The sequence below is a fragment of the Photinus pyralis genome, unplaced genomic scaffold (assembly GCF_008802855.1).
Source record: "Photinus pyralis isolate 1611_PpyrPB1 unplaced genomic scaffold, Ppyr1.3 Ppyr1.4_LG4, whole genome shotgun sequence".
Lineage (NCBI taxonomy): Eukaryota > Metazoa > Arthropoda > Insecta > Coleoptera > Lampyridae > Photinus > Photinus pyralis.
The window spans coordinates 49,484,383-49,510,300 of record NW_022170511.1 but is presented as its reverse complement, the minus strand read 5'-3'; the positions used below and the strand labels follow the sequence as shown (position 1 = coordinate 49,510,300).

Genomic DNA, 25,918 nt, shown 5'->3' with positions numbered 1-25,918 from the left:
ATCTCTAAGAGCCTTCTTCTTGTTTTGGAGTATTTAAGAACTATAAAAAATAGTGCCCTCCAACGTTTCTTTTGGGTCCACCTAGATGGCCCCCAATAGAGAGAGAGAGAGACACAAGTAAATTATGACGACGGTAAATTATAATTTTATTAGCATAGTATTGTAGAGACCTTGTCACTAGTGATAACGGACAAAATGGGGCTGATATCTTTGCTTTTGGTTTAGATTTCTGTGACGTGTGTTGCCTGGAACTCCCTTTTTGTTACATTGTTGACAAACACTAAGAATTATGAATTTAGAATTTCATCCCTTTAGTTTGTTGTTGATATTACTGCTCTGCGTTACGTTAAACGGACTATAGACCCCTGTAACATTGTTACAATATCTAAACTGAATTCAAGGTGCATATTAATTTCGCGTAAAGACTTGTTGATGCACGTACCAACAAAGGAAGTGAAATTCTTGTGCAACCCGGAAAAGCACTATTACAATAGACATCTAAAGTTTACTCTAACTTTCGAGTAATGTTTTGAGTGTTGTGGAAATAATAAATCACGAGTGGGGCTGTTCAAAGAGATTAAACTAGCAACTGTTCTAACAATTAAGATAGCTCCACATCTGCCAAGTGGATCTAATCAGTAGACTAGTGAAACTTCAACTCTAAGTTGCGATCCGTTACTTGACTATGTTAACAAGGTACTTGCTTCGCTCCGCTTTATTTCATGAAGTACGTCATACCTAAATTTACGAGTTAATCTTGTTACGCACTCGAGAAATGCACCGCCGTATTAGAGTTGACCAATCGGGGTGATCCCTTAAAATTTACCTTTGAACCCCTCTCCTGCAACCCTTACGTAAAATATCGGTGGAGTAAATTATTGAAAGTCATTTTACAACCTTATCTCAATTTACATTTTAACCACATTTTTCATCGGGAAAACGTGTAGAAACTGGCTTCATAAAAATTATAAAGAGAAATGTCTTTTGATGTCATGCTGTCGTGCGTGACTGAGTTTGTCAATAGCCAGATACTTACTTTCTCAACATGTCTTTAACATTTTTTTACGGAGATTAATATTTTATTCTCAGTCTTTCTGAGACAATGTGCTTGTCTTTAACGCGTTTTTCTTGAGAAATCGAATAAACCAAGCTAATTCAAATGAACATGTAGTCAAACGTAATAATGTTACGCAATTACAGAGAAAACACAAAGAGTATTAGGGTTGGAACATTGTGAGAGGAATTCAATGATTATTTAGGTGGTAGGTACTCTTTTGAACAACTAAAACAGGTTTAGCTGTGCCTTCACATACATCATAACCAAAATATGAACCCTTGTCCACATTTCAATCATTTAAAAATACAAACACAATTTGAAATTAAAATTTTCCAATTTAGGAATCGTATACGAATCGGATACCTGTGGTTTGTAACACCATCATTCTGTGAAACCGCCGCGTTTTGTATTACGGCGATACAATGTAATTTGGAAAGAATATGAAGGGAACGCGCATCCTTTTCAAACAAAATTGAAATTACCTCTTGATTAGCTCGTCGCAGTTGTAATTGGAGTTTCAGCCGAAATTATCTCAATAGATCCCTGAAAATTTTTCCTTTATCCGCTTTTAATTTTTTTTCGACATTTCAGTAAATTCCCTGATAGATGTATCATCGAAAGGCCAAAGGGTATACGGGAGCCTATATCAATGGGAATTAAATATTTTGACCATATTTTTTCGCATGCGTGTCGTTTGCAATTTACGAGGCTTCTAATGGACAAATCTTGGTGGATTTATGGAAAATGAAAGTAAAATATCTCACAATATAGAAAGGTATAATTACAGTTTTCTTATCGATTTAGCGAACTTCTTTTAAGAAAAAAAAATAGTGTTCTCTTATGATCGAATATTTGAACGCATTTGTTCGTGAGACACATTGGTCAAAAATCAAAAATCCGTTTGAAGAACATCTATACTTTTAGGTGAATTCTGTTATAAAGCTGCATTTTGCTTTTTAGGAGGTGAAACTACCTGAATGCACTGCTGAAATAAAATGTTTGCTTATGGAAAAGAATCTTTCTTTGGGGGGAAGAAATTTTCTTTACGTTTGAGTTTTCTTGGAGACTAACAGTTGTAATAGGAGGGTTTCGTGAAAGAAGCACCTTCACACCTTCTACGCCTCTTTCGTGATCCCTTCGCGCGCACTTCCTTAACGCTTTATTTACGTCTCCTTCTTCATAGTATCGCCCAAGTGCTTCCATTTCACGTTCATGATTTTGTTTCATCCAGGCCTCTCACAGTTTTACGTTTCCTTCACATCCTTTCGATCCCACCAACTTACATAGCGCCTCCTTGGTCACAGCCGCAAGAAAAGCCAATCCACGCGATAGATCCATTTAGGAGAACCTTCTCTCGAAATATTTTCCCTTAAGTCTATTTGTCCTAGGTAACTCAAAAATATACACTGTCAAGAAATTTTGCCTGGAAACGAATTCTCCTTGGATCACGTTTCCTAACGAATATTTTTACAGAAGCAAATTATTTTTGAGAGCAAAAAACATTCCGAAAGGGAAGTTTCTTAAAAATTGTCAGGGAAAGTGTTCTTGAGGGTGGTTTTCTAAGGTGACCATTGCAGAAAAAATTTCTGGGAATTTCCTAGCCAATTTTTTTTGGGTAATCTACCGAGTATCCTGTAGCTGCTGTAACCTTACAATAAATGCAAATATACGTTACATTGTATGTGAGTAAAGCAGAGTATATTGTATCAAATTGTTAAACAACCACCACTGGGATAATTTGTTTTGCAAATTATGAATCGATTCCACTTAATTTTAATTTAAGTACACGCATTATTTACCATAAAGTGAGCATGCATCATTAAGGGGGTTCCGTAACTACAGTTAACGACATGGCTTTATAGCTGTTAGGATTTGTTATTGAAAATGAACCCATTACAGCTTACGTTTGAGTTATTAGCCACAAAGGGTTTTGCTTTCCCTTTTTTTTACTTATTTAAAAAAAAACATTTCCATAACAAGCCGGCAAAAAGTCGATCGCATGAATTTTTAATTATATACATAATAAAGTTATGGAGAAAAAACCGCAAAATTTAATTTAGCAAAGAAGAATCCCTACACTTTATTAGGTTGCAATAATGTACGACGTCGAGCGAGTGGAAAGAAAGGAATAATGGAAAATGTGTTTTTCATTCAGATATGGTCCAACGCTTTTGATTTAATAAAAATTCATACTTTTTATGTAAACTGTTCATTTACATCCCTTATTAATCTTTCATTACCTGGCTTTATACAGCATTTTCCTGGAACACTTAATTGCACATTTATTAAAAGCCTCCCGCTGTTTTGTTATATGAACGCCGGCGCTAAAGAATACCGAAAAATGATTATAAGAAAATGCCTTTGTCTTCCTTGGATAGAAATATTCATAATGATACTGCATAAAAAACAATTTTTTCTCATTTTGCACTTCATTGTACGCCCTTATTAGATGTAATTACGAGTAAACAATGTTTCCCAAAATGTTGCCAAATAAATGCGGTCGGTTTCGGAGAATTTAAAGCAATATTTCTGCTTTAAAGCTGTACGACGTTTAAAAAGGCGGAAACGCCGCCTGTTTTTCAGTACCTCTTTTAAATACTGTACTGCACTAACTGTATTATTAGTTAAATTTATTCACATACGAGAGCACAAGTGCAAAACCTCTAAATATGAATTTTGAAATTGGATAAAAAACATATTACATAAAAAGATTTATAGTAATGTGTGTGTTTAAAAAGGGAGTGAAAAATGTTAACGCCATCCTGGCGAGTATTACGCTCAATTTATTGAATATCGCGTTTCCGCTACCACCAGGGCTCAATGAAATTACTTTGAAACGAAATTTAAATACGATTTCGGAATGGATTTGTGACATAGCCGCTAAGAGTATTGATATAGAAATGAAAAATGTGTAGGTGTGCCTTATAGAAAGATGCCAGTATATTTCTATTTAACGATAACTATTCATTTTCCCTTAGCTATTATTGTTCATGCTGTAGCCAATGGGGTAGAGCATTTATAAGTTTCCGAGGAGGATGGCAAGTTATTGAACACTAAAATTGTGCACTGGGTAATGAAGATAGGGAATTTTTGTTTGTTTGTCAGTGTCGTTAGGTAAAGAGTCCGAGGAACGATGGATCATTTGTCAGTCACCCGCCGCTTCAAGAATCTGCATTTCGGGGTTCCATAGTACTTCCCAATTTATAATCTTTGAGGAAGGAGAATCAGACATGTAAACTGTGGTTTGGAAGACCAATATGGAGTTTTTTTTTCTGTAGTATGGAAACTGTTAAACATTGTTGGATATAAAACCCTTCTCAAAAACTTTGTGGTCGGTTATGATACTAAACTGATATATTAAATGTAAATTACATTAGTTACTTTGCATGGAGTATATGGAAATGGAAAACAGTTGCGACTTTGATGAAATGTGACACTGGTATGGTTTATAATTGATGTTAAGTGGTATAAAAGTGCCATGTGGAAGAAGAAAACAATAAAAACTTGAAAAAAGGTGCTCTTAAAAAAGGAAAAAAGGTGTATACGTAAAGAAGGCTTGAATGAGGCGAAAAGGAGCGAGACCTGAAGAATCTGGGGTTATTTTGCGTTTTCTTGCTCAGAAATTTCCCCCGCTCTATTTAATTGCAAAGCAAGCTTTTTATTCATCTCTGTTCCATCCTGCATTTGCTTTCGCGTAGATACCGCTACCTAACCCGATTATTTATTGTTCCCGCTTAGGGAAATTGCTGTGCGCTTAGTTTTGTTTTATAATTCTTCAGTAGCAGGCCGTCGCTTGCCCTTTAGAATTCCTGTAGCTGCCGGATACTCCGTTTGAGTTTCGACACCGATCAGTCAAATCATTCCTACCCCGACCTTGACTAGGGACAAGTGGTCAGAATCTCTTGGTGGCGCCCGAGTTGACCGTTCCACCGTTGTAACCGCTGCCGTAGAGTTTATTGAGTTGTAATTCATTTTTTCTTTCTTAATAAAATTTTGTTTAAAATTAATTTTCCGTTTAATGTTAAAGCTCACCTATTGCATGGGAACTACCGAAGTCCGTCGCGCCTCGTCTCACATCAGGTGTGAACCCTCGCGAACAAACCAACATAAATACAAATTAAACAAATACCCGGTACCAAAACCTCGTATTTCCTATTTAATGCACACATTATACATTTACGCTACAACTAAACCGTTTCGCAAATATTCAATTACTCTGTTTATGGATGCAATTATATTTCAATAGGAATAATCAATAGGTAAACCGTGCGATAAACTGTAACATTAACTTTATACCAATGCAGGTGTGATTGCGGTGACAACTTTACAACCCCTGGTTAGCCAAGTGTGAAACACCATTTGTGGGAGCACAGTAGCGTTTGTAGGTGAGAAACTCGATCCGATATAATCTCCGAGACACACGAGATTCAGAATTAAACTTTAAATGAAAGCGGGTGGCTTATAATTAATTAAAATAAAAATTTCGCGCGTACCTTTTAGTACTCGACGGTATCGTAAAATTCTCACACGTTTCCCTTTCCTTTTATTTTTTGTCGCGATATAAACCCCTATTTGGAATTGCTCTCCGGGCAACCTTCGCCAGCGATACTTTGCTTGAAAATAATTCTGTCTAATGCCAGATCCGAGACCAACTCTAACACTTACCTTCAGGAATGAAACTCTCAACCGTTGACAGTTGATACGCCACGAGTGCTTTGGGCTTCCACCTTTGATTACAGTTTATCAAACCAGAGGCTTCAAGTTTAAGTTTAATTATCCCTAAAGTTAACGTCCTGTTTACCCTTTCAAAGAAATTCGCCGGGACAATGAACTCATACACCTTACATGGAAGACAGGCAGTCACACGTTTCAATATGCTAGATTTGGTTGTCTAGTTTCATTCCTCGATTACATAAAACGTTTTATGGAGTCCACTCTGCATAGTCCACGTCACTTCTAATTTCACTTACTCGAAAGATGTGTAACTTCCGACGACAGCACGAAATGTATTTCAGCAACCTACGCCCTACATTTTCGACTTTTATACGCGCAGGAAAGCTTATTTAACTTGTCAGTTTTTATTTTGCTCAGGAGTGGCGTTCTGCTTATGCTACCTAATTGGTTTGCTGTACACCCTCGAGTTTCAGCGTCTATTAAGTCGTTACCCGCTCCTTATTAGGGCGAATGCGTTGAATTAGCCACTAGGTTTAATTCGAAAATTTGTAAATCGGCGAGCGCCGCGAGAATTGTCCCGACGCTGTATTTTGTCGGAGAAGAGATTTGCCATTTGTGAGTTGTTTTTCTTTTCAAGGTGATTTGATCAGCAATCTCGGTTTCTTATTGCGTTACCTCAGGCGAAAGTAATTCTGACACGATGGTGAAATGGAAGCGCAACGGCGGAATACTTTAATCAACAAACAGCCAGCTAATTATTGCATTGCTAGGCATTGGAAATATTAGATGCAAGTATATTTCAAGGTGTTATTAACAATCATTAATGTTAACGGAAGATCCTCACTGAGGGGTTGAGGTAGTAATTTGTTTAGAAAGGGAGGAGCTAGAAAATGTCACAAGGAAAAGTTTCACTTTAATTGCTAAACTTCTAGATGTACCATGCTCCGGATTCTTTTTTTTTATTCCTCTCTTGTTTTGGGCCCTCAACAGGCATGCGCCCAATTACAGAGTGACCCGCATAATGCTATTTAGAGGTGCCTCTGCAGAAGGTCTTAAGATATTCTATACTACTCCAGTATTTACCTTACGAATTAGGAAAACTGCAGGAAAACCTAATTCGGAGTACGGAGTTCTGAACATACAAAGAAAACTAAACCTTGTAAATAAAATTATATTAGATAAAAATTAAGTAATTAACAAAATAACTAAATATTTGATTAAGTGCGACTCAATTAAGTTTTGTAGGATGCACGTCTATCATTAAGGATCGTAAACGTTTCCAAGCATGAATATTTAAGAGTCAAGAGACTCCCTCCCCTCTTTAAAACCTGGGCCTTTAAGTGAGTCTTTTGAGAGCTTTTAAACCATTAAAAACCTTTCAGATCCTTCGGAGCCCTCAAAACAGTCACGATTTTTCAAGAGCCGGCTGAGCGTTAAAGGGGTGCTTTGACATTTGAGGTTCTTTAACAGCTTTCTAAAGAGGTACTTAGACGAGTACTTAAAATGATCCAACGAATTGATGGTATTTGCGTGGTCGGCTTAATCTTATCAAAGTGAAAGTATTTAGGAGCAAGTAAGTAAGTAATTAATTCCCAATGGCTGCAATGCAACGAAACGCATCTATTCTGACCGGAATTTCACGCGTGGATCCACCCTGGATTAAAAGTTTTTAAAACTCAAAATTCGGGAAAATTAATTCGTTTACCCATCGGTTCAGCGACACAGCAGAGCATTTACAGCTCCTCCGAGTCCGACACCAATTACGTGGACAGGGTTGGCCCTACCCTTAGTACTCGTGTCAATAAAGTTTCCGTTATTACCTTTTGACGAGTTACGATCGGGTTCGATTTCTCGAAACTCAACTCCTGTTTGCGACAAACGGCAATAGACCTTTCACCAGAATATCTTGGAATCAGAAGTGTAACCGCTAAGTAAATTTAAATTTAACCGCACTTAAATCTTTGGCTTTCAGCCTCGCTTTCAGCCCTCCGCATTTTTGCAAAACTACATTTTGTAAGTACCGTAATTTTGAGCTTTTCCGTAAATTTATTATTCAGACAGTTTAAATTTTGCTTTTACCGCAGAGTAAGGCACCGTATCTATAGCGTTTGCTTATATTTCCTGCACAGTAATTGCTAAGTTAACAGCAAGGTAAGCTTTTTGCTACTTTCCGTTTCATCAATTATTAGGGGGAGTTTGATATGCTAGTGTTGTTCTCAGTTCTGCATGTGCCGTAGTTGTGGTAACTGCTCCTTGAGTTGCGGTCACAATTTTGATCTTTGAATATATTAAATATAAATAAGTCATTAATAGTTATTTATGTATCAAGGACATTAAAACGATATTTATGCCGAGGGCGACAGAGTAAGTCGCCCGAGAGTTAAATATCGAGTAATGCCTGAGGTGCATACAAAATTTTATTTTTCATTGTTCCAAATAATGCATTTCCAATATACAAATGTAATGAGTATTGTTTGCCAACTTTATATCAAGTAGCATCTTTTTTTATTGCATAATATAACTCTCGTCAATGTATTTGACATGAGGGCATAATGAAATGACAATCCATTATGCCCTCTCATTATGCCCTCAGGCGGCATAGACTGCATTATATATCTCATATGACAGATATAATTGGCGTATAACAGGCAAATGAAAAATAAAATTACTTAATATGTAATTCTATGTTTTATATTATGCCTCGTTTCCTGCATTGGCAAGAGCGATACTGAATCCGATTTTTAGTGTTCCCGTTTAGGGAAATTGCTGTTAGCTTTTAAGTTTTAGCATTCACCCGTTAGAATTCCTGGGAACGCCGTTCTCCATTGGACCATCGCCGACCGCATCATGGCCGGAATCAAAAGAAACCGAAAACTTCTGGTAGCGCCAGAAATACTCCCGTTCGCCGTGTCCTGTCGCCGTTCCGTCGACTATCGCCGCCGTGACCGTCTACAAATTTTGACTTGTCAATTACTGCTGGATGTTCCATTTTCTTACCTTTATGTTTTATGTATTAGAGAATCGAAGCCAACAAAAGGTAAGTTGTGGCTGAAGAGTAATTCTATAATAGGAGTAGGTTCGGCAGAAGTTTCGCCTAAAGATGATGTTTTGAAATTTTCAATTTTATTATACCTCGCCAATTTTATCAGATAAGTTTTAGAGCATGCTAACAAAGAAACGCGCCCAAATTTTCACATAAATTCACTTGGATAAACACAATTACAAAAAAAAGTTAGTCAGGATATACACATTGTACATACAAAAGTTGATTTTATCCACTTTCCATTTCTTTTACGTAAGATAAAATGTACTGCAGAAAGTTATTGCATAAGTTGCGTACCAACTCACACTTCCAATTTGTCGGATTAATAGTGGAAAGAGAAAGCAAAGTGGTCTTTTGCTTAATTTGAATAAGTTTGTAATTAGAAATTAAAAGGTAAAGATAACTTCCCAAAGAGATCACTCAGAAGTAGCTTTCTACACGTATCCCACCAGAAAAACTTTCTTATACCCTTTCGGTTTTATAATATTTCAAGTGGTTGAATGCCAACCGAAGCATCAGTAATCAAATTCGCACCCAGTGTGGAAAGGTAACCAAGCGTATTTTATTGATACTGCGACTGGTAATTTACAGAATACTTGAAATATACACGAAACCCGATTCCAATAAAATATTCCTTCTGTAACACGATCTTTGATAAATTCAATTAAAATTACTTAATCGAAAAAAGCTTTTGTTCTTACAATATTTGAGGTTGCTTTACGGTTTCAGGGTTTCACAGTAAAAGACGAACTGTATGTTCATTGGCCAATGTATGTGGTATAACTAAACGATACTGATATTTTTCCTTTCAACAGATTTGTTTTAGTTTTAGACGTTTAGACTTATTTCAAAAAGGAATACTATCCTTATAATCATATCACACGAAGAATACCTCATTAATGTCACCGGTAAGTTCAGTGAAGACACGGGCACCTTTACCGCGTATTATTTCATCTTAGAAGATTTTAAGTTCTCCACAAAATTATAACAGTAGGTAACTATTATTTCAGTATCGGAATGTTTCACATTCTCTTTTCAACGGTAAAATGTATGGAAACTATCTCTTATATGTAGAAGTTTTTATTATTATTATATTGCCGAGAAATGCCCGAACAGTGAAATTGCACCCGAGGTGCATCATGCATGCCTTTTACATATTTATATAGATATCTCTAAGACGTTTCGAATTTAGCTTATGCACTTTTTAATTCCAACACTATGGTATCAGGGTAAAATATGTACACTTTCAGACTTATTTTAAATACTTACACTCCGATTGATGGCTATAATTTCTATTATTGAATTTATTGTGATAAAAATTGCAGTTGCACTGCTTAGATATGAAGTCTAAAACGTCCAGAAAACATTTGCTAGTATGCAAGGAAGACGTAATTAAATTCCTTGAAGTTATACGTACAGCGATAATATGAGTAATAAAAGTGAACTAAGTAGGCAAGAAATGTAAAACATATAAATCTGGGATGTCGTACCTGAAATTGCATTTCTTGAGTGCAATAGAAAGAAAATTTGAAATATTTTACTTTGAGAATATACAAGCAGATATTTCCAGTAAAGTTCAACGATATCTTTGAGATAAAATCCGCATTATTTCTCTTTTCTTATGTGGCATTCCAATACGTAAACCCAGATTAATCTAATTGCAAGTTGCAACTATCCTTTGAAGAATCAGCAAGCATGTTTGCTTCCAATTCACTTTACACTGGCAATTAATGCAATAATTTTATACCGTTCCGTGTATGAATTTAGAACGTTAGCGCAAAAAAGCCGGAGTGCATACTGCATTGTTTACGTAGAGAATTTATTCACACTCTGAAAGCAAACTTATGCTATTCCATTATGAGGAAGGATTGATAATGTAAACATTTTGTGAAGAATCGCTGGTTGCAAATATACTTCTTGTAAAAAACACAGCGCAGAAAAACATATAACAACTATTTATTTAACATACATTGAAAATTTTGTGCATTCGCTTAGAAAGTCAAGAACGTTATGCTATTTTTCCCTTGTAACTAATTACACACCCTTACAACATTCTTGAAAACAGAGGGAAATAACGCCTTATTATTGGCTGGCCAGTTCTACAAATTGTAACCGACACTTAAATTAGTCACAAGGTTAAATTCTTATGGGCTATTAGTGGACAAAGAAAGTTAATCACTAAGACTAATCCTAACTGACATTTGAATATTTACAGATAATAATGAAAAGAAATTCCATATACAAGGAGATTCCAGTAATTATAAAATGACCTAGAGTTTACATAAATACCTTAAATAACTTAAATTTGAACATAAGCCGGCCACCTTGAAATGACATGGATTTCAACATTACAACAATATTGGAGGCCAGATAAAGAAAAAATACTGAATAACAAGGTATAAAAGACATAAAAATAGTACTAAAAGTATTAACTTTGTTGATTATATGGGAAATGCACACAGCCTGTTCACTGATCTCTTAGCACACGCACCACTTGCAAGTTTAACTGTACACGATCGCACAACGCCATCTCGTCCAGGATGCAGAGTTTCGACACGACCCATCAGCCAGTTCAACGGGGGAAGATTGTCCTCTCGAATTAACACTAAGGAGCCTGGTTGTAACGCGTTGGGGTAATTTTGAAACCACTTGGTTCGTCTTTGAAGATCAGGAACAACTTCTCTGCTCCAGCGCTTCCAGAAATGCTGCATAATCTGCTGCGCTCGTTGGTAGATTGATAGTCTGTTCTCCTTAATTGCTGCAAGGTTCGGTTCCGGCAAAGCACACATGGGTCGCCCAATTAGGAAATGTGCAGGCGTTAAAGGATTTAAATCCGAAGGATCAGAGGATAAAGAGGACAGCGGTCTTGAATTTAAGACAGCTTCTATCTGAATGAGTACGGTAGAGAAATCCTCATAAGTTAAGTGAGTGTTGCCCAATACCTTTTTGAGATGCATTTTTGTGGATTTCACACCACTCTCCCACATGCCGCCTTGGTGCGGGGCTCGCGGTATGATAAAATGCCATTTAATGTTTTCGTGGGCGAGATAATTGCTAATTTTTTGCTGCACTTCTGAACGATTTAATTCACTGTAAAGCTCTCGTAATTGGTTTTTTGCACCTATGAAATTTTTTGCATTGTCACTGGAGATAGTCAGTGGCTTGCCTCTACGAGAGATGAAACGCTTAAGAGCGGTGATAAAACAATCAGCCGTAAGATCCGTAACAAGTTCCAAGTGAATTGCATGGGTTACTAAACATATGAATATACAGATATAAGATTTCATTAGCCTTGAACCCCGACCCTTTTTGTTCTTTATGAGAATTGGTCCAGCATAATCTACACCAGTATTGTAAAAGGCGGGTGTGTTGGGCTGTATACGTTTCAATGGCAAATCTCCCATTAAGGGGTTACTATACACCGGTTTCGCCCGAAAACATTTAACGCACCTTTTGATAACTCTTTTTACTGTAGATTTTCCAGAAATTGGCCAATAACGTTCACGCAAACAGGATAATAATTGCTGGGGTCCGCAATGCAGCAGCTTTTCATGATAATACATAATAATCAGGTCGGTGAGTACGTGGGACTTGGGTAATAGTATTGGATACTTCTTATCATATGCAAACTCGGCATTACTAAGACGTCCCCCTACTCTCAGGATTAGGGTTTCGTCAAGGAACGGATTTAAATTTAGAAGGGATGAAGTTGAGTTTAATGGCCTTTTGGAACTCAACTGTTTGATTTCTTCTGAAAATGAGAATTTTTGACAGAGCTTAGTTAAAGTAATTTCTGCACTTTGTAACTCCTTGGTCGTTAACGGACCGATATTACCGCTACGGATCTGCCTACAATTTGATAAAAATCTTAGCATGTACGCAAGAACCCTTTGTAACTTATTGAAGCTTGAAAATCGTCTAAATAATTCGTAGGATTGTTCAGCAGAGTCGCTTACTTGAACTGCTAGTGAAGACACTGGCTTTAATTCCGTTTTCTCTATAGAGACTGCAAAGTTACGATCTCTCCAAAATTGGTTTTTATCTGATAAAAAGTTAGGGCCGTACCACCACAAGGAGTTTGCTATAATTTCTGACGAATTCATGCCTCTAGATATGTGATCCGCGGGATTTTTTTCCGATGCTACATGATACCAGTGTATAGGTGGATACATTTCTTGAATAGTGGCAATTCGGTTGGCCACAAAGGTTTTATATCTGTTTGGAGGCGAGTTTAACCAATTGAGAACGATACTAGAATCTGACCAAAGAAAAATTGAATGGTCATCAACCTTCAATGCCGTTTTGACTTTATGCATCAGTTGTGCTAGTAGTACGGCAGCGCAGAGTTCTAATCTGGGAATAGTTGTGGTGTGCAATGGTGCAACACGTGATTTGGAACACAGTAATAATGTGGAAACTTGGTTCTCTGAATTTTCGCACCTAACATACACGCATGCTCCATAAGCAACACTGCTACTGTCTGAGAAGCCATGCAATTGTAAGGAATAATCTGAAAGTGGAATTACACACCTGGGCACTTGTAGCGAGGAGAGAAGCGAAAGTTGCTGCCTGTAATTGTTCCACTGTTCGTGGATGGAGGATGGAACTGACTCATCCCAGGAAACCTTCAGCTCCCACAGTTTTTGAATCATAATTTTTCCAACTATTAAGATAGGAGACAATAATCCCAATGGATCAAACAGCTGAGACACCATTGATAAAATGGATCGTTTTGATACTGAAGGGCTAAACTGCACACGTACATTGTAGTAAATTGTATCTGTAATGGCATTCCAAGCTAAGCCAAGGGCCTTTGCGTTCGTACGCTCACCTAATGGAACAGTGAATAGAGAAATATTTGAATCTGTGGTATTTTGCATGACCGATGGATGATTAGAGAGAAATTTTCGTATAGGAATATTAGCGGATCGTAGTATTTCGATTATTTCAGTTTTTATTTGTAAAACTTCCTCTACGGTGTTGGCTGTAAAAAGTAGGTCATCCATATAAAAGCAAGATTTAATGACTTCTGCTGCTTTAGGGAAACGTTCACTATTTTGATCGGCTAAATACTGTAAACACTTCGTTGCTAAGTAACTAGCGGAAGCTGTGCCGTATGTAATTGTGTTTAATTGATATGTATCAAGTGGATGACTAGGATCGTCTCTCCACACTATGCACTGCAGTTTCCTCAAAGAGGGGTGTATTTGAATCATACGGTACATTTTCTCACAATCGCCGGTTAAGGCAACCTTATGCTGACGAAATCGTAGCAATATGGAAAATAGGTCTTCCTGCAGCACGGGACCCACTATTTGGGTATCGTTTATGGAGAGTTTTGAAGTGGATTTGGCACTCCCATCAAAAACAACCCTAATTTTTGTGGTTAGGGAGTCTGCCTTATGAACAGCATGGTGAGGTAGATAGAAATAAGGAATACTTGAGAGATTTACTTCCCCATCTAAAGTGGAAACTGTGGTCAATATACAAGAGCCTAAATTTGTTGAATCGGTTTTTGTGGCGTGACCTAATCTAATGTACTCGTGAATGAACTCAGAGTATGCTCTGTAAAATTCGGGGTTCTTCGTAAATCTTTTCTCCAAATTTTGAAATCGTTCCACAGCTACCTGCTTTGAGAGACCTAAAAGACGTAAATTGGAATTGAAGGGTATTGAAACGGTAAGAGTTCCGTTTGTATTTCGAGAAACTGTGCTTGCAAAATGGTTCTCACAGAATTGCTCCTCATTTGATAATAGAGATAACTTGTTCTTAGGATGCACATCCTCTATTTCCCAAAATAAAGAAAGAGATTTTTGCAAAGAATTATGATTGTCACGTTGCTCTATAGCAAGGTTGTTACAAACATCTAATGAAATTTGCGGTTGTGTTACGGAGGGTGCCGAACAGACCCTACCTGAAACTACCCAGCCAAATAATGTTTTTTGAAGAGTTGGTTTGTTTTTCCCTAAGGAAATCTGTCCAATGCAAAGGAGATTGTAGAAGTTTGTAGCACCTATAAGGATATCAATTGGGCTTGATTTATAAAAATCAACATCTGCAAAGAGTGATGTTACTAGGAATAGAGATATTTTCTCTATGCACGTTAGTTGACGGTAAGTTTTGAGTTATATGAGGAGTCACCAAACACGATAGATCAGTTTGAAAATCGTTAACGACGGATGAAAGCTTAATATCAATTATTCCGCTAGCTGAAGACTTATTGCCATTGATTCCTATAATGGAAGTGTTGGAAGGATTTGGTTTGAAACCTAATTTGGTGCAGAGATTTTTAGTAATGAAACTAACTTGGGAACCTGAATCTAAAATACATCTTGCCCTAACCCATTTGTTTTGTTTGCTCAATACCTGAATTATTGCTGTCGAAAGTAACACCTGGTCTGAGTCTGTACAAACTAATGATGTCAGTTCTGGCGTAACTGAGGTACTAGGCACTGAATTATTTAAAACGAGTTCGCTAGGAATTTCAGATGGCGATGTCGCAGAATTAGATAAGCATAAAATGCTATTGTGAGGCCTTTGACAGTGCTTGCATTTATATCTGGAATTGCATTTATACTTGCTACTGTGTTTTAAACAGTTTTTACAGACTTGTATTTTGCTTGCGGTTTCTACCCTTTTTTGAACGGGAAATGATAAGAATGTTGGACAAACATATAATAAATGATTTCCTTTGCACAACAGGCAAGTGTGAGTAGTAGCTACGTGAAAAGATTGTTTGCTAAGTTCGGGTTTTGCTAAAATTTTAGTTTGTTTAACAATAGGATTTTTGAAGCTGTTTGAAGCAACATCCTCTAGTATTTCACATCTAGAGGAAAGAAATGATAATGATTCTTGTACAGACGGGATCTGCTTTACCTTAAACTTACTGTAAGCAGTTGCAGTATTTACGTCAACTTTGGATTTGATAATGTATGCTAAAACCGCAGCCTTAAATTTTTCATCTGATATATTACAATTGTCTAGGGCTCTCAAATGTCGAGTTACATTATCCTGCAATTTACGAAGTTCAGAGGCCGATTCTCTAGAGATTTTATTACTTTCGAGGATTGATTCCAGATGGGAAAATATTATCAACTTTTCATTGTTAAATCTATCATTCAGCATTTCTAAAGCAATTTTATAATTACTGCCTGTAGGCGACAAATCGTTAGTGAGCTCTTTTGCAACACCTTTTAATGCATTCTGGAGATAATAAAATTTTTCCACATCAGATAATTTTGAATTTTTATCTATTAGTGCGATAAATGTCTCGTAAAAACTGGACCACTCTACATAATTTCCAGAAAAGTTGGGAATGTTTAAAATTGGCAACTTTACATTGTTTCCTTCTGGAGAACGTGCGGAAGGATTTAAGGAAGAATCAGATACACTTGTTTTTAAGTTACTTTTACGTTTAGAGAGAATAGCCGCTTGGGCAATCAAGTCGCAATACACTTCCTCAAATTCTTCGCAAGATAAGATATCATCCCTGGTTAAATGATCAGAGTCTACTTGCAAATATGTATCTGTGTATTCACTAACTGATGATTTTATTTGTTCTAATCTAGCCTGTAAAGTTTCAAAGGCCAATTCACTGAAATTTGTTAAATCGATGGCATTTATGAATTCTTTAAAACGATTAAGTTTGGTTACCAATAACTGGAGCCTTGCAATGAATTGTTTAGTATCTTTTGATTTCGGCATAATGAAGGCTTATTTTATGAAACAAACTGTAAATAGTGCAAGCGAAAAACTGTAATTATACTTGAAAGACTCCTTTTCCTGTGAAATTGGAGGTTGTACGTAATAGTAAATTTATTGGAACTGTAAATTTATGTAGTGACTGTAAATGTTATGAACTTTAAAAATATGAAGCACTTACAGGTTTTTCATGAAAGAAAGTGGTGAAAATGCACACAGAGGCATATTAGGCACAATACGTCAACATCGGTTTGAAAGGCAAATCAACACACTCAAATAGAACTGTCTTAGAGAATCGGAAAACTGGATTGTTTTACCTGGATAACATGGAAATCGACGACGGGCTATCTGCATGTGGATGCGGAAATTCTAGGAACCTTAGTTGTACAGCTTTGGAAGTTTCTCGTAGCCGAAGCTGGAACGCACTTGTGGAACGAAATAACTATATCCGGCTCGAAGGACCATTTTTATGTAAACATTTTGTGAAGAATCGCTGGTTGCAAATATACTTCTTGTAAAAAACACAGCGCAGAAAAACATATAACAACTATTTATTTAACATACATTGAAAATTTTGTGCATTCGCTTAGAAAGTCAAGAACGTTATGCTATTTTTCCCTTGTAACTAATTACACACCCTTACAACATTCTTGAAAACAGAGGGAAATAACGCCTTATTATTGGCTGGCCAGTTCTACAAATTGTAACCGACACTTAAATTAGTCACAAGGTTAAATTCTTATGGGCTATTAGTGGACAAAGAAAGTTAATCACTAAGACTAATCCTAACTGACATTTGAATATTTACAGATAATAATGAAAAGAAATTCCATATACAAGGAGATTCCAGTAATTATAAAATGACCTAGAGTTTACGTAAATACCTTAAATAACTTAAATTTGAACAGATAAATAGCAACATATAATCCTTTCTCTTTCAGAACTTCGTATGCAACGCATTCAGCATGATTCCTATACTGCTTTTTTTCTATTTAAACAGATTAACTAACATATGCAAGGTCTGAAGGTCCTAATCCTAATGATTGATAGAAACACTGATTTTACCGAAAACAGTTGTACAAAATTGTCATTGCAACATCCAAATAGAAAAAGATATTTTAATTTACCTGAAGCCTGTGTTTTGGATAAAATTAAATACATTTTACAAGAAAAATCAAGATAATAATCTGCTTGAGTGGTTAATTCAATCAACCGTAATATTTTATTTCAAAATTTATTGGTAGAAGAGTGGAAAATCGTATATGGGCAACGTTGTTTGCTTAATTAAAAATTATTCGCATTTGTAGAATAAATGCATAGCGAATGGGGAACCTTCCTGATTGAATACTTTTTTAAAAGCATATCCCATAGAAATCATAAATTCGAAACTGGGGCAATGGAGTCATAAACTACGTTATAAAGAGTATGGATGACTATAAATTCTGATTATATTGATATTTATTTACCCATTCTTGTACATGCAGCTCAATTTTTTGCCGCCGATTTTTTCTTATCAGTAACAAATTGTTGAATAACGTCGGGAAGCAATATAAATCGTGTTAAGGAATTGGAAGCGGTTTAATGAACTTGGAAAGTAACGCTGCAAGTTTAACGTCCTGTAAGGATTTATGGGAATTACGATACTTAGTTTGAAACAATGGAGAGTTCTATTATTTTGCATATGGCACCGTTGAAGACAATTTGATGAAAACTCTAAGCAATAATTTCGGAACAAAGCCGGAAAACGGAAGCGGAGTACGAGTAATTTAACGCCAATTTACGTATTTCGAAATAGAGGGCAGTTTGCGCGAAATAAACTCTACACCTCAAAATTGCATAATCATAATTACTATTCGAGCGCGCGGTATGTCACATTGAGTAATACCGTTACGTTTTTAATAAAATTGTCAATGCAATAACGTTGGCTAATTTGCAAATTAGGAAAGGAAGGGTTTCTGTGTTACACCCCGGACGAGTTTTAACTGTTCCCAGAAAATCCTTTAGCTTTAAAACGTAACCTACGCAAAAGTTAGTTTATTTGTACGCCGGTACAGTCGTAAACCTTTTTGGGGGCGATAAGGTTTTGTCATTAGGAAAATGAAAGTGTATACGGGAACTGTATACTCTGGAAATTAGGTTACTAATAGAAATTGTAGTAATATAATGTCAGATAACTGACAAAACCTCTTAGCCCTTGTCTCAAGCAATCCCGAAAGTGGCGGTGTCCTAATTTTGTGCAAAATTTGTTACAACTCAATCTCAAACATGTTTTCCATTAATTTTTGTTCAGCTTTGTACCAGCAACGAATAAGTACTCGTAATTTGCTAGAGCATCGTTCATACACTGTTGTACCTAAGCGAACCGTAAAAGATTATGTCAATAAATTATAAAACCTTTTAACAAATTTTCTTAATAATTTATTGCGTCCACAGAACATTACGCTAGCAAAATGGAAGAGATAGGTACACCACATTCAGTATATCTATAAAAGTTTTATAAATATTACATTTTTGTGGAGTTACTGTATCGGAGTTTACAATGGACAAGAAATTTACGGCCCATATAACACGTTTGGTAACGATGCATGTAATGGTCTATAAAAAGTCTTTGAACAACGGATTGATACAGAAATGAAGTGGTAAAATACACTGCCGTAGATGTTATTGGAGGAGGTTGAAGTTGGATACACTTTTGATTGATGAGTTTCGTGTAAATATGAAAAACAATACAGTAGAATTTTAAACGAGTTTAACTATTTCTCATTATTCAACATTTTCAGCTACAGTAACAAAGACCTCATCGTGCTCATTTTTAGATTGCTGTCTTGTAAGCAATACCTATTTTTTATGTCACTGTAATAATGCGGCATTCACACGGTGTATTTACCTTTTACGATTGTAGATAGGTAATCAAGTATGGAAAGTTCTTCTAATCATTTTGATATATTATGTACATTTCAATATATGGTCCCTTTGATCATCAGTGAATACAAAAGACGGTCTTTTCTGAAATCGAGAAGAAGAAGGTGTCAGTTACGCATTGCAACGGGTTGTTGCTTTTGTCCAGCATAGGAAAATTACCCATTACCGCTTCATGGCGAACATGAACGAAAGTATATCTAGCGATAGCAAGCGATATCAAGAAACGTATTGTGGAAAGCAAGCGAGGTTGCCACGATGTCTTCGAACCTAAAAGTTTCGTTCCCTTTTATTTAAATCCGAGCATGTGACCGAAATGTGGGTTTCCTATTCGTTTACAATGGGTGGAGATTGTTTCGTCCAGAAAGGAAGACATGTTAAGCTGGTTTCTGAGGACGATCACGTACACTGATTGTGCGTGAAATTTATCATCCAACTGGTAGTGAAGAATTATTAGTTTAACTTCGGATAAAATTATATCAAGTAGTGAGAACCCTTAAACATTTGGTCAAAATCAAAATGAGAGGTTAGTCTAGTTCGTAGTAAGGCCGTTTATTTTCTAGCGAAAAAAGATCTACAGGAATAAATCAATTCGTTTGGACCTTAGGAGGATATTTCAATTAATTAACATTAAAACTCATCGTGATCAAAAGCAATTAATCAGTCGATTTGCCCTCAATAAAGGCTACTTAATAAATAGGCAAAAAGTTTGGCATTTTATTTCTGTGCATAAGTAATCATGACCTCGAGTAATTATTTCTAGTATTTTCCAGGGAGAGACGTTATATCAATTTTAACCTGAAAGGAATCTCAGTTATTTTAAATTTTTGGTTTAAATGGAGCATAGTGACCGGTTATTTTTAGGAATTTCCATAATAATTTTGTTTGAAGTAATTTTGATATCCCTGATGAAATCGACCTCTGAGAAGTATTTAAATGAAACAGATTTTGTGTTGTATTTATTGTTAAGATCCAAATAAAAACAAAGGATTTGGGTTATTTTTTTTTCATTGATTAGGAATTTTGCATTTAATTTCAGTTATACCCTTCGTTTAGTTCAATTAAAATTTTGTTCAGTGTTCAGAGGTGTGTGTGTATTTTTTGACAGGACCAGTAATTTATCAGGTGGCAGAGATTACAAACAATTCTAAAAAGAGGACTGAATATGAAAATACAAATTCAGGTAAAATAAACTAATCTTATGGGCGAAAGTCGAAAGAACAGAGGGGCAATAAATAATTAAAAAATATTCACGACTCGTAGCGGAATGCGTTTAAATGTTGCAAGTACTTTAAGTAACAATTATACATGCGTTTCTTATAGTTTTTTTAAAATTATACCTGCAATATAATTTAAAAATAAAGTACATAAAATTAAACCATGTTGACTTTATAATCGAATACATTTTTAATTTAGTGAGGTGATTATCGTAATTCTATGACTGCTATGGAAATATCACTTGAAATTGCATTATCCAAAATCTTCGTCTTTGTAAATAAAATGACTTCGGTTGAAGAAGATCATACACCATTCATTCAGCGGCTTGTTGCAGAAGTGGTACCTACAAAATCCAAATGCACAGCCTATTATAAAGAATATGAAATGCTGTTGGCGTGGATTAATTGGAGGTATCTTTCAAACAAAGTCTTAAATGCATCGCTAATTCTGGCATATACGAAGGAAATGTTAAAGATATTTAAATCCTAAATTCTACAGTATAATAATTGTATTACAAATCATTCTAAATTAAATTAAAACTGAAAGTATACAGAATCACTGTATTTCTGTTCCTTTCGTAACATTTGGCGCATCTAAATACTACAAAAGAGCGAAGAAGCAAAACTAAATTAGAATTTCTCAACTACTCAAAATATATGGTGATGAGGGCGCAGTTATCTGATATAGCTAATTGCGTAGCTAAGTCTTGAGTTTAAGCTCGGATGATTCGCATTCATATTTCGTCCCATTTCCCAATAGAACAACCAGCAAATAGAGATGTATCGGTACTTCTTTCTTTTCTCCTCTGATAAATATTCACCGTACGTATTGCAACGAAATTTGGTTTGACCAAAATTTATTCATTCCTCTTGTTAGACTTAACCCTTCGTTTAATTCGTTTCATATAACAGATTCGCGAAACGAACTTAGGCCGAAATTAGCATATCTACTGCTTACTCAATGGACGCGGCTTAAGAATAATTTGGATATAAATTCGGCGTTACGCATTAAAGATAATTTAACCCGTGACGTGTATAACATCTCAAATCTTGCTTGATTTTCTTGTACCAATTTACCGTTAAAAAATTGACCGTATTCGTAACGAACTTTATAAATCAAAGCAGACCTCGCTATTAAGAAAGTGGAAGTAGTGGACGTTATGACCTCGACAAAGGTTTTCGTCTCTTACTAATTTTCGACGTCAAGATAGGGCCAGAACGCATTTAACACCGAAGCTTATCAGTAAAAGTTTTCAAGAATACTTACGGCATACATTTATAGCCCTGAATGGGTAATCTGTCGAATATTTATGAAAGGGTTTTAAACTAAGTGTAATCAATCACGCACTCCCTCTAAAATCTCGAGCTTTTAAAATGTCTAATGCATCGGCACAAGATTTAGATTCCGTTTTTGCATAATAAAATATAAGCTATTAATCTAAACTCGAGCTGTGATACAACCTATGTCGATTAATACGGGGTGGCCCACTGGAAACGGTCAATGCCAATTGTGGCTGCTCAATGACAGTTTTGATAAAAACGCTCGAAAAGGTCATTTTCATCGCTGCTGCAAGCGGGCAATTCCTTAACTTAGAGTAACGCTTCTAAAAATGATTATGCATACGCTGAATTTTATACCATTTTTTACCTGAGCTACGTAGTTGGAAGTAAAAGTACCTACAGCAAAATAAGTTCCAAAAAACAACAAAGAAGACGAAGAGATTACTAGAACAATGTATACCATGAATCCGAAAAAACTTTCAAATCTTTGCAAGATACCAATACTAATTGGCACCCTTCAACGGGTCTAAATTACCGAACCACTCTTTTATTTGTAACCATTCGTTACATTGGCGCAGGAAAGTTTTCTTCTTCAACTGTAGCAAATTCTGGAAATGTTTTCATAGTTAAATACGGACCACAGTTTAGGTCAAAAGTAACAGAATGCCCATTCAGACAAAGGTTCATTGCGTAAAAAGAATCTTTTGAAAATTCTGTGCTTTGGTGTAAATAGATTCTGCCTATCTGTTTAGTGTCAGCAATAAATACTACGCAATGAAGTCGGAAAATAAGAAGAAGCAAAAAAATGTCCTATAGGAAATAATTTTTATCTGCTACATTCAGATCTACTAGATGTTTCCACTTTTTGAATTGTAAGCTTTGAAAGAAATTTGGTATGGTCTAACAACGCACTGTGCAGGTCCGTTGGAAACAAAAGATGACATTTGGTCAACACCAAAAATTTATGTAAGAAAATGACGTCTAGATAAACTTAAACGGCGTATGCACTTCACGCTACGGAAATGACATTGACAGTGTAACTGTTGAGCTTTCCCCTCTTATCCTGCATGGTCGAGGGGCTAGCAGCACCAATGTCTCTATGAGGAGCAGAATGGTGGGACGAAATATGCAAGGATGGCGAATTTACAGCTTTATTTTCAGAACTAATCATAATCTACCGTTTATTTTGGCAACCAATGTCAAAAATACGACGTGTTCTAAGTAGTGATGCTAAATTACACGTTTTTTTTAAAGTGCGTAATATTACGTGTAAAATTACCAATTGTTTATGTTTTTTATGTATTTTATGTAATTTATGTAACTTACCATTTTTTTAAGAACCGTAATTTTACAGTAGAATTATACCAGTAATTTATGTTTTTTACGTAATTTACAAATATTTTTGAAAAATTACCTGTCATTTATGTTTTTATGTTTTTTTTTAATATTCCATAAACCTTTTTGAATTTTGTGGGTGTTTGAAAACAAAAACACTTGTTAAATTATATATTTTGGTGTATAAAATAAAATACCCAAGCAGTAGGTATTTCGCCATGACGCGTCGTTTGGAGGAAGAAGTTCCAGATAGCGAATTAGATGCTGTATCATCTTCATTAAACCAAACTAGATTCAACGATGAATCGTTTACGTTGGTAGTACCGTTGATGGTCTGTGGTAGTACCGATCAAAATGTATCAAATATGTATTACATTTATGTAACTTACAAAAATTACCGTTTTTTAAATAAAAAACGTAAGTTACGTAAATTTCATAAAAGACATAAATTACATTAAAAAACCGACCTCTTGTAAGTTACGTGTAATATAACCGTTTTTTTATGTAACTTACAAATCGTTATTTTACAATCCACATCACTAGTTCTAAGTCAATAGAACAGCGTTTTTGAAAAATCGTATAGCTACGCAAGCAACAATCTAAAGCTAAACAATGCTAAAGAAATGGTATATGGCATCTCTGGTACACAATGGGTTAAGTTAGTTAGGGGGCTGAAACTCAGCCACAAAAATTAAGCCTAACGAAATAAATCAAAAGAGTTGAAAAATGAATGATCATAATTTTCGAGATACTTTAACCACGTTTCACCCTCTTCCACATTATTTTCTCAGCAATCTCACTAAACAACATTTAAACGTATTCTAGAAGCTTATCGGAAAATTATGATTTATCCGATAACCTGGATTTACATTAAAAGTCGACCACAAAAACAGCTTCTAAAGATCGATTTATATACGTATAATAAATCTCGGAATAGACTTTCTGATAAACGAGACACGGTAATTTCCTGCTTATTGTGTATCTGCTAATTAATTACACCCTCTATAGACGCACGTTTACAAAAGGTTACTTTATGATATAAATTTTCATTATCATTTTTCAGTTACGGTGTGCTGTATATCGTGAAGCACATTTTAAGGGTTCCTTTTTTGTACTCATCAACTGTTTTTCTACAAAGCAGCTGGTATTGTTTTGTGAGCGCATGCTAGTTTCCTGACATCAACTTAAAACGAATTAGATGAAAGATTTATGTGGCTCGGAGTTACAAAAATGTTTCTTTTTTCCCCAGGCTTCGAACAGAATTTCTCGAAGTACACAAAATATTTTGTGATAAAGGATGGAAAATGTCGATTGTAACGTTCCGTTTTTTGCTCCAGTCTAACAAAGGCGAAGAGAATGTTATTGTATGTTCAAATGAGATGGATGTGCTTTTAAAGGAATACATTTGTCAAATATTGATTAACGTAAGGTAACAAAACAAAATTATTGCATCGCGAACGGCAATAATATGATTGTTACTGTAGCGTATGATCAATTTATAAAAAGTTTTCATTAGAGGATAGTTTAAGAGTAAATTACAGTTATTGGACTCTTGGATTACGACAGTTGCACAAGTGTTTGGGATCAATTTAGGAGATCCAGCAGCAGTGCCGGGATGGTGATATCTTATCTGAACCACTGCACTGAAAGAAAACGTCGGAAACAGGAAATGAAGCCTCCTAGATAAATTAGCAGGGGTCACAGAAAGAGAATTAACGGGAGGTTTCAAAGGAAGTTTTTTAAGTGAAATTATACCCTTTTCTCGGTTTGTGTCGACTTTCATTTTGGAACCCTTTTGTTTTAGGGAGAGAATCTCTTGAATAATTGACACCTAGCGCGGAGTTATCTACACAAAGTAAATTTTAAATTTAACATTTTATCGTTATAGTTCTAGCGGAAAATCCATTACTTTTCGGTTATTTCCGACTGCCGAAAATCGTACATCGCATACTTGCGCTAAACTTCCTTCCACCTTCAATTTACAATTGATGCCATGCTATCCACTTAATTTGGATATTCTTCGCATTGCCATCTTCTTTACAAAATCGATAAAATTCTAGATAAGTAGGAAAACATTTATCTTATTCCTGACAGCGCGGCCATTAAAATCGGAAATGACCATATCAAATCGTTAAGGATATTAGTTTTCCATTAAATGATGTCCACACATCTAGGAATAGAGTTAACCTTGATGTTAAATAATTATTGCACTGACTTGGAAATAACAAGCCTTGACCTTACGCGAAAGTAACATCGACATCACTTTCGCAGGCGTTTTCTTAATTCCCAGTAAATCGAACTATATCATTTCATGTAGATGTAGATCATCGGTACCTACTATTATAGGATTGCCTAGGCCACAACTGCGGGAAACACCTGTTCTGGGTCTTCGGAAAGGAAAGAAACATATACATACCACTTTTAACTGTAATTATAAGTATTGTCTTGTCTTTCTCTTGTACAGTTTATAATATAATCATTCGAGTCCAATCGCGCCTCATGAAAATATCATAAATCCTTTACTAAAAACCAGTAACCAGTGATGACCAATGACCAATTCATTGGGTGCCATGTTCTTTTCTTTTATAAAAGTCTTCTTATCGGTCAATTTAATGAAAGTCATAGCTCAAATAAAAGCAGTATTAGCAAAAGTGCTGATTATCGTTGAATCACATTGTATACTTGCTAGGT

At 35.7% G+C, this 25,918-nt stretch overlaps 1 protein-coding gene across 1 annotated transcript; it reads right to left on the bottom strand.

The window, feature by feature from the left end:
• Positions 1–11,215: 11,215 nt before the first annotated feature.
• LOC116169216 lies at positions 11,216–16,478 on the bottom strand. Its single transcript, XM_031485244.1, has 2 exons — positions 14,849–16,478; positions 11,216–14,787 (listed from the first exon to the last, which is right to left on the bottom strand). The coding sequence occupies exons 1-2, from the start codon at positions 16,476–16,478 to the stop codon at positions 11,216–11,218; spliced, it is 5,202 nt and encodes a 1,733-aa protein (XP_031341104.1).
• Between the last annotated feature and the right edge of the window lie 9,440 nt (positions 16,479–25,918).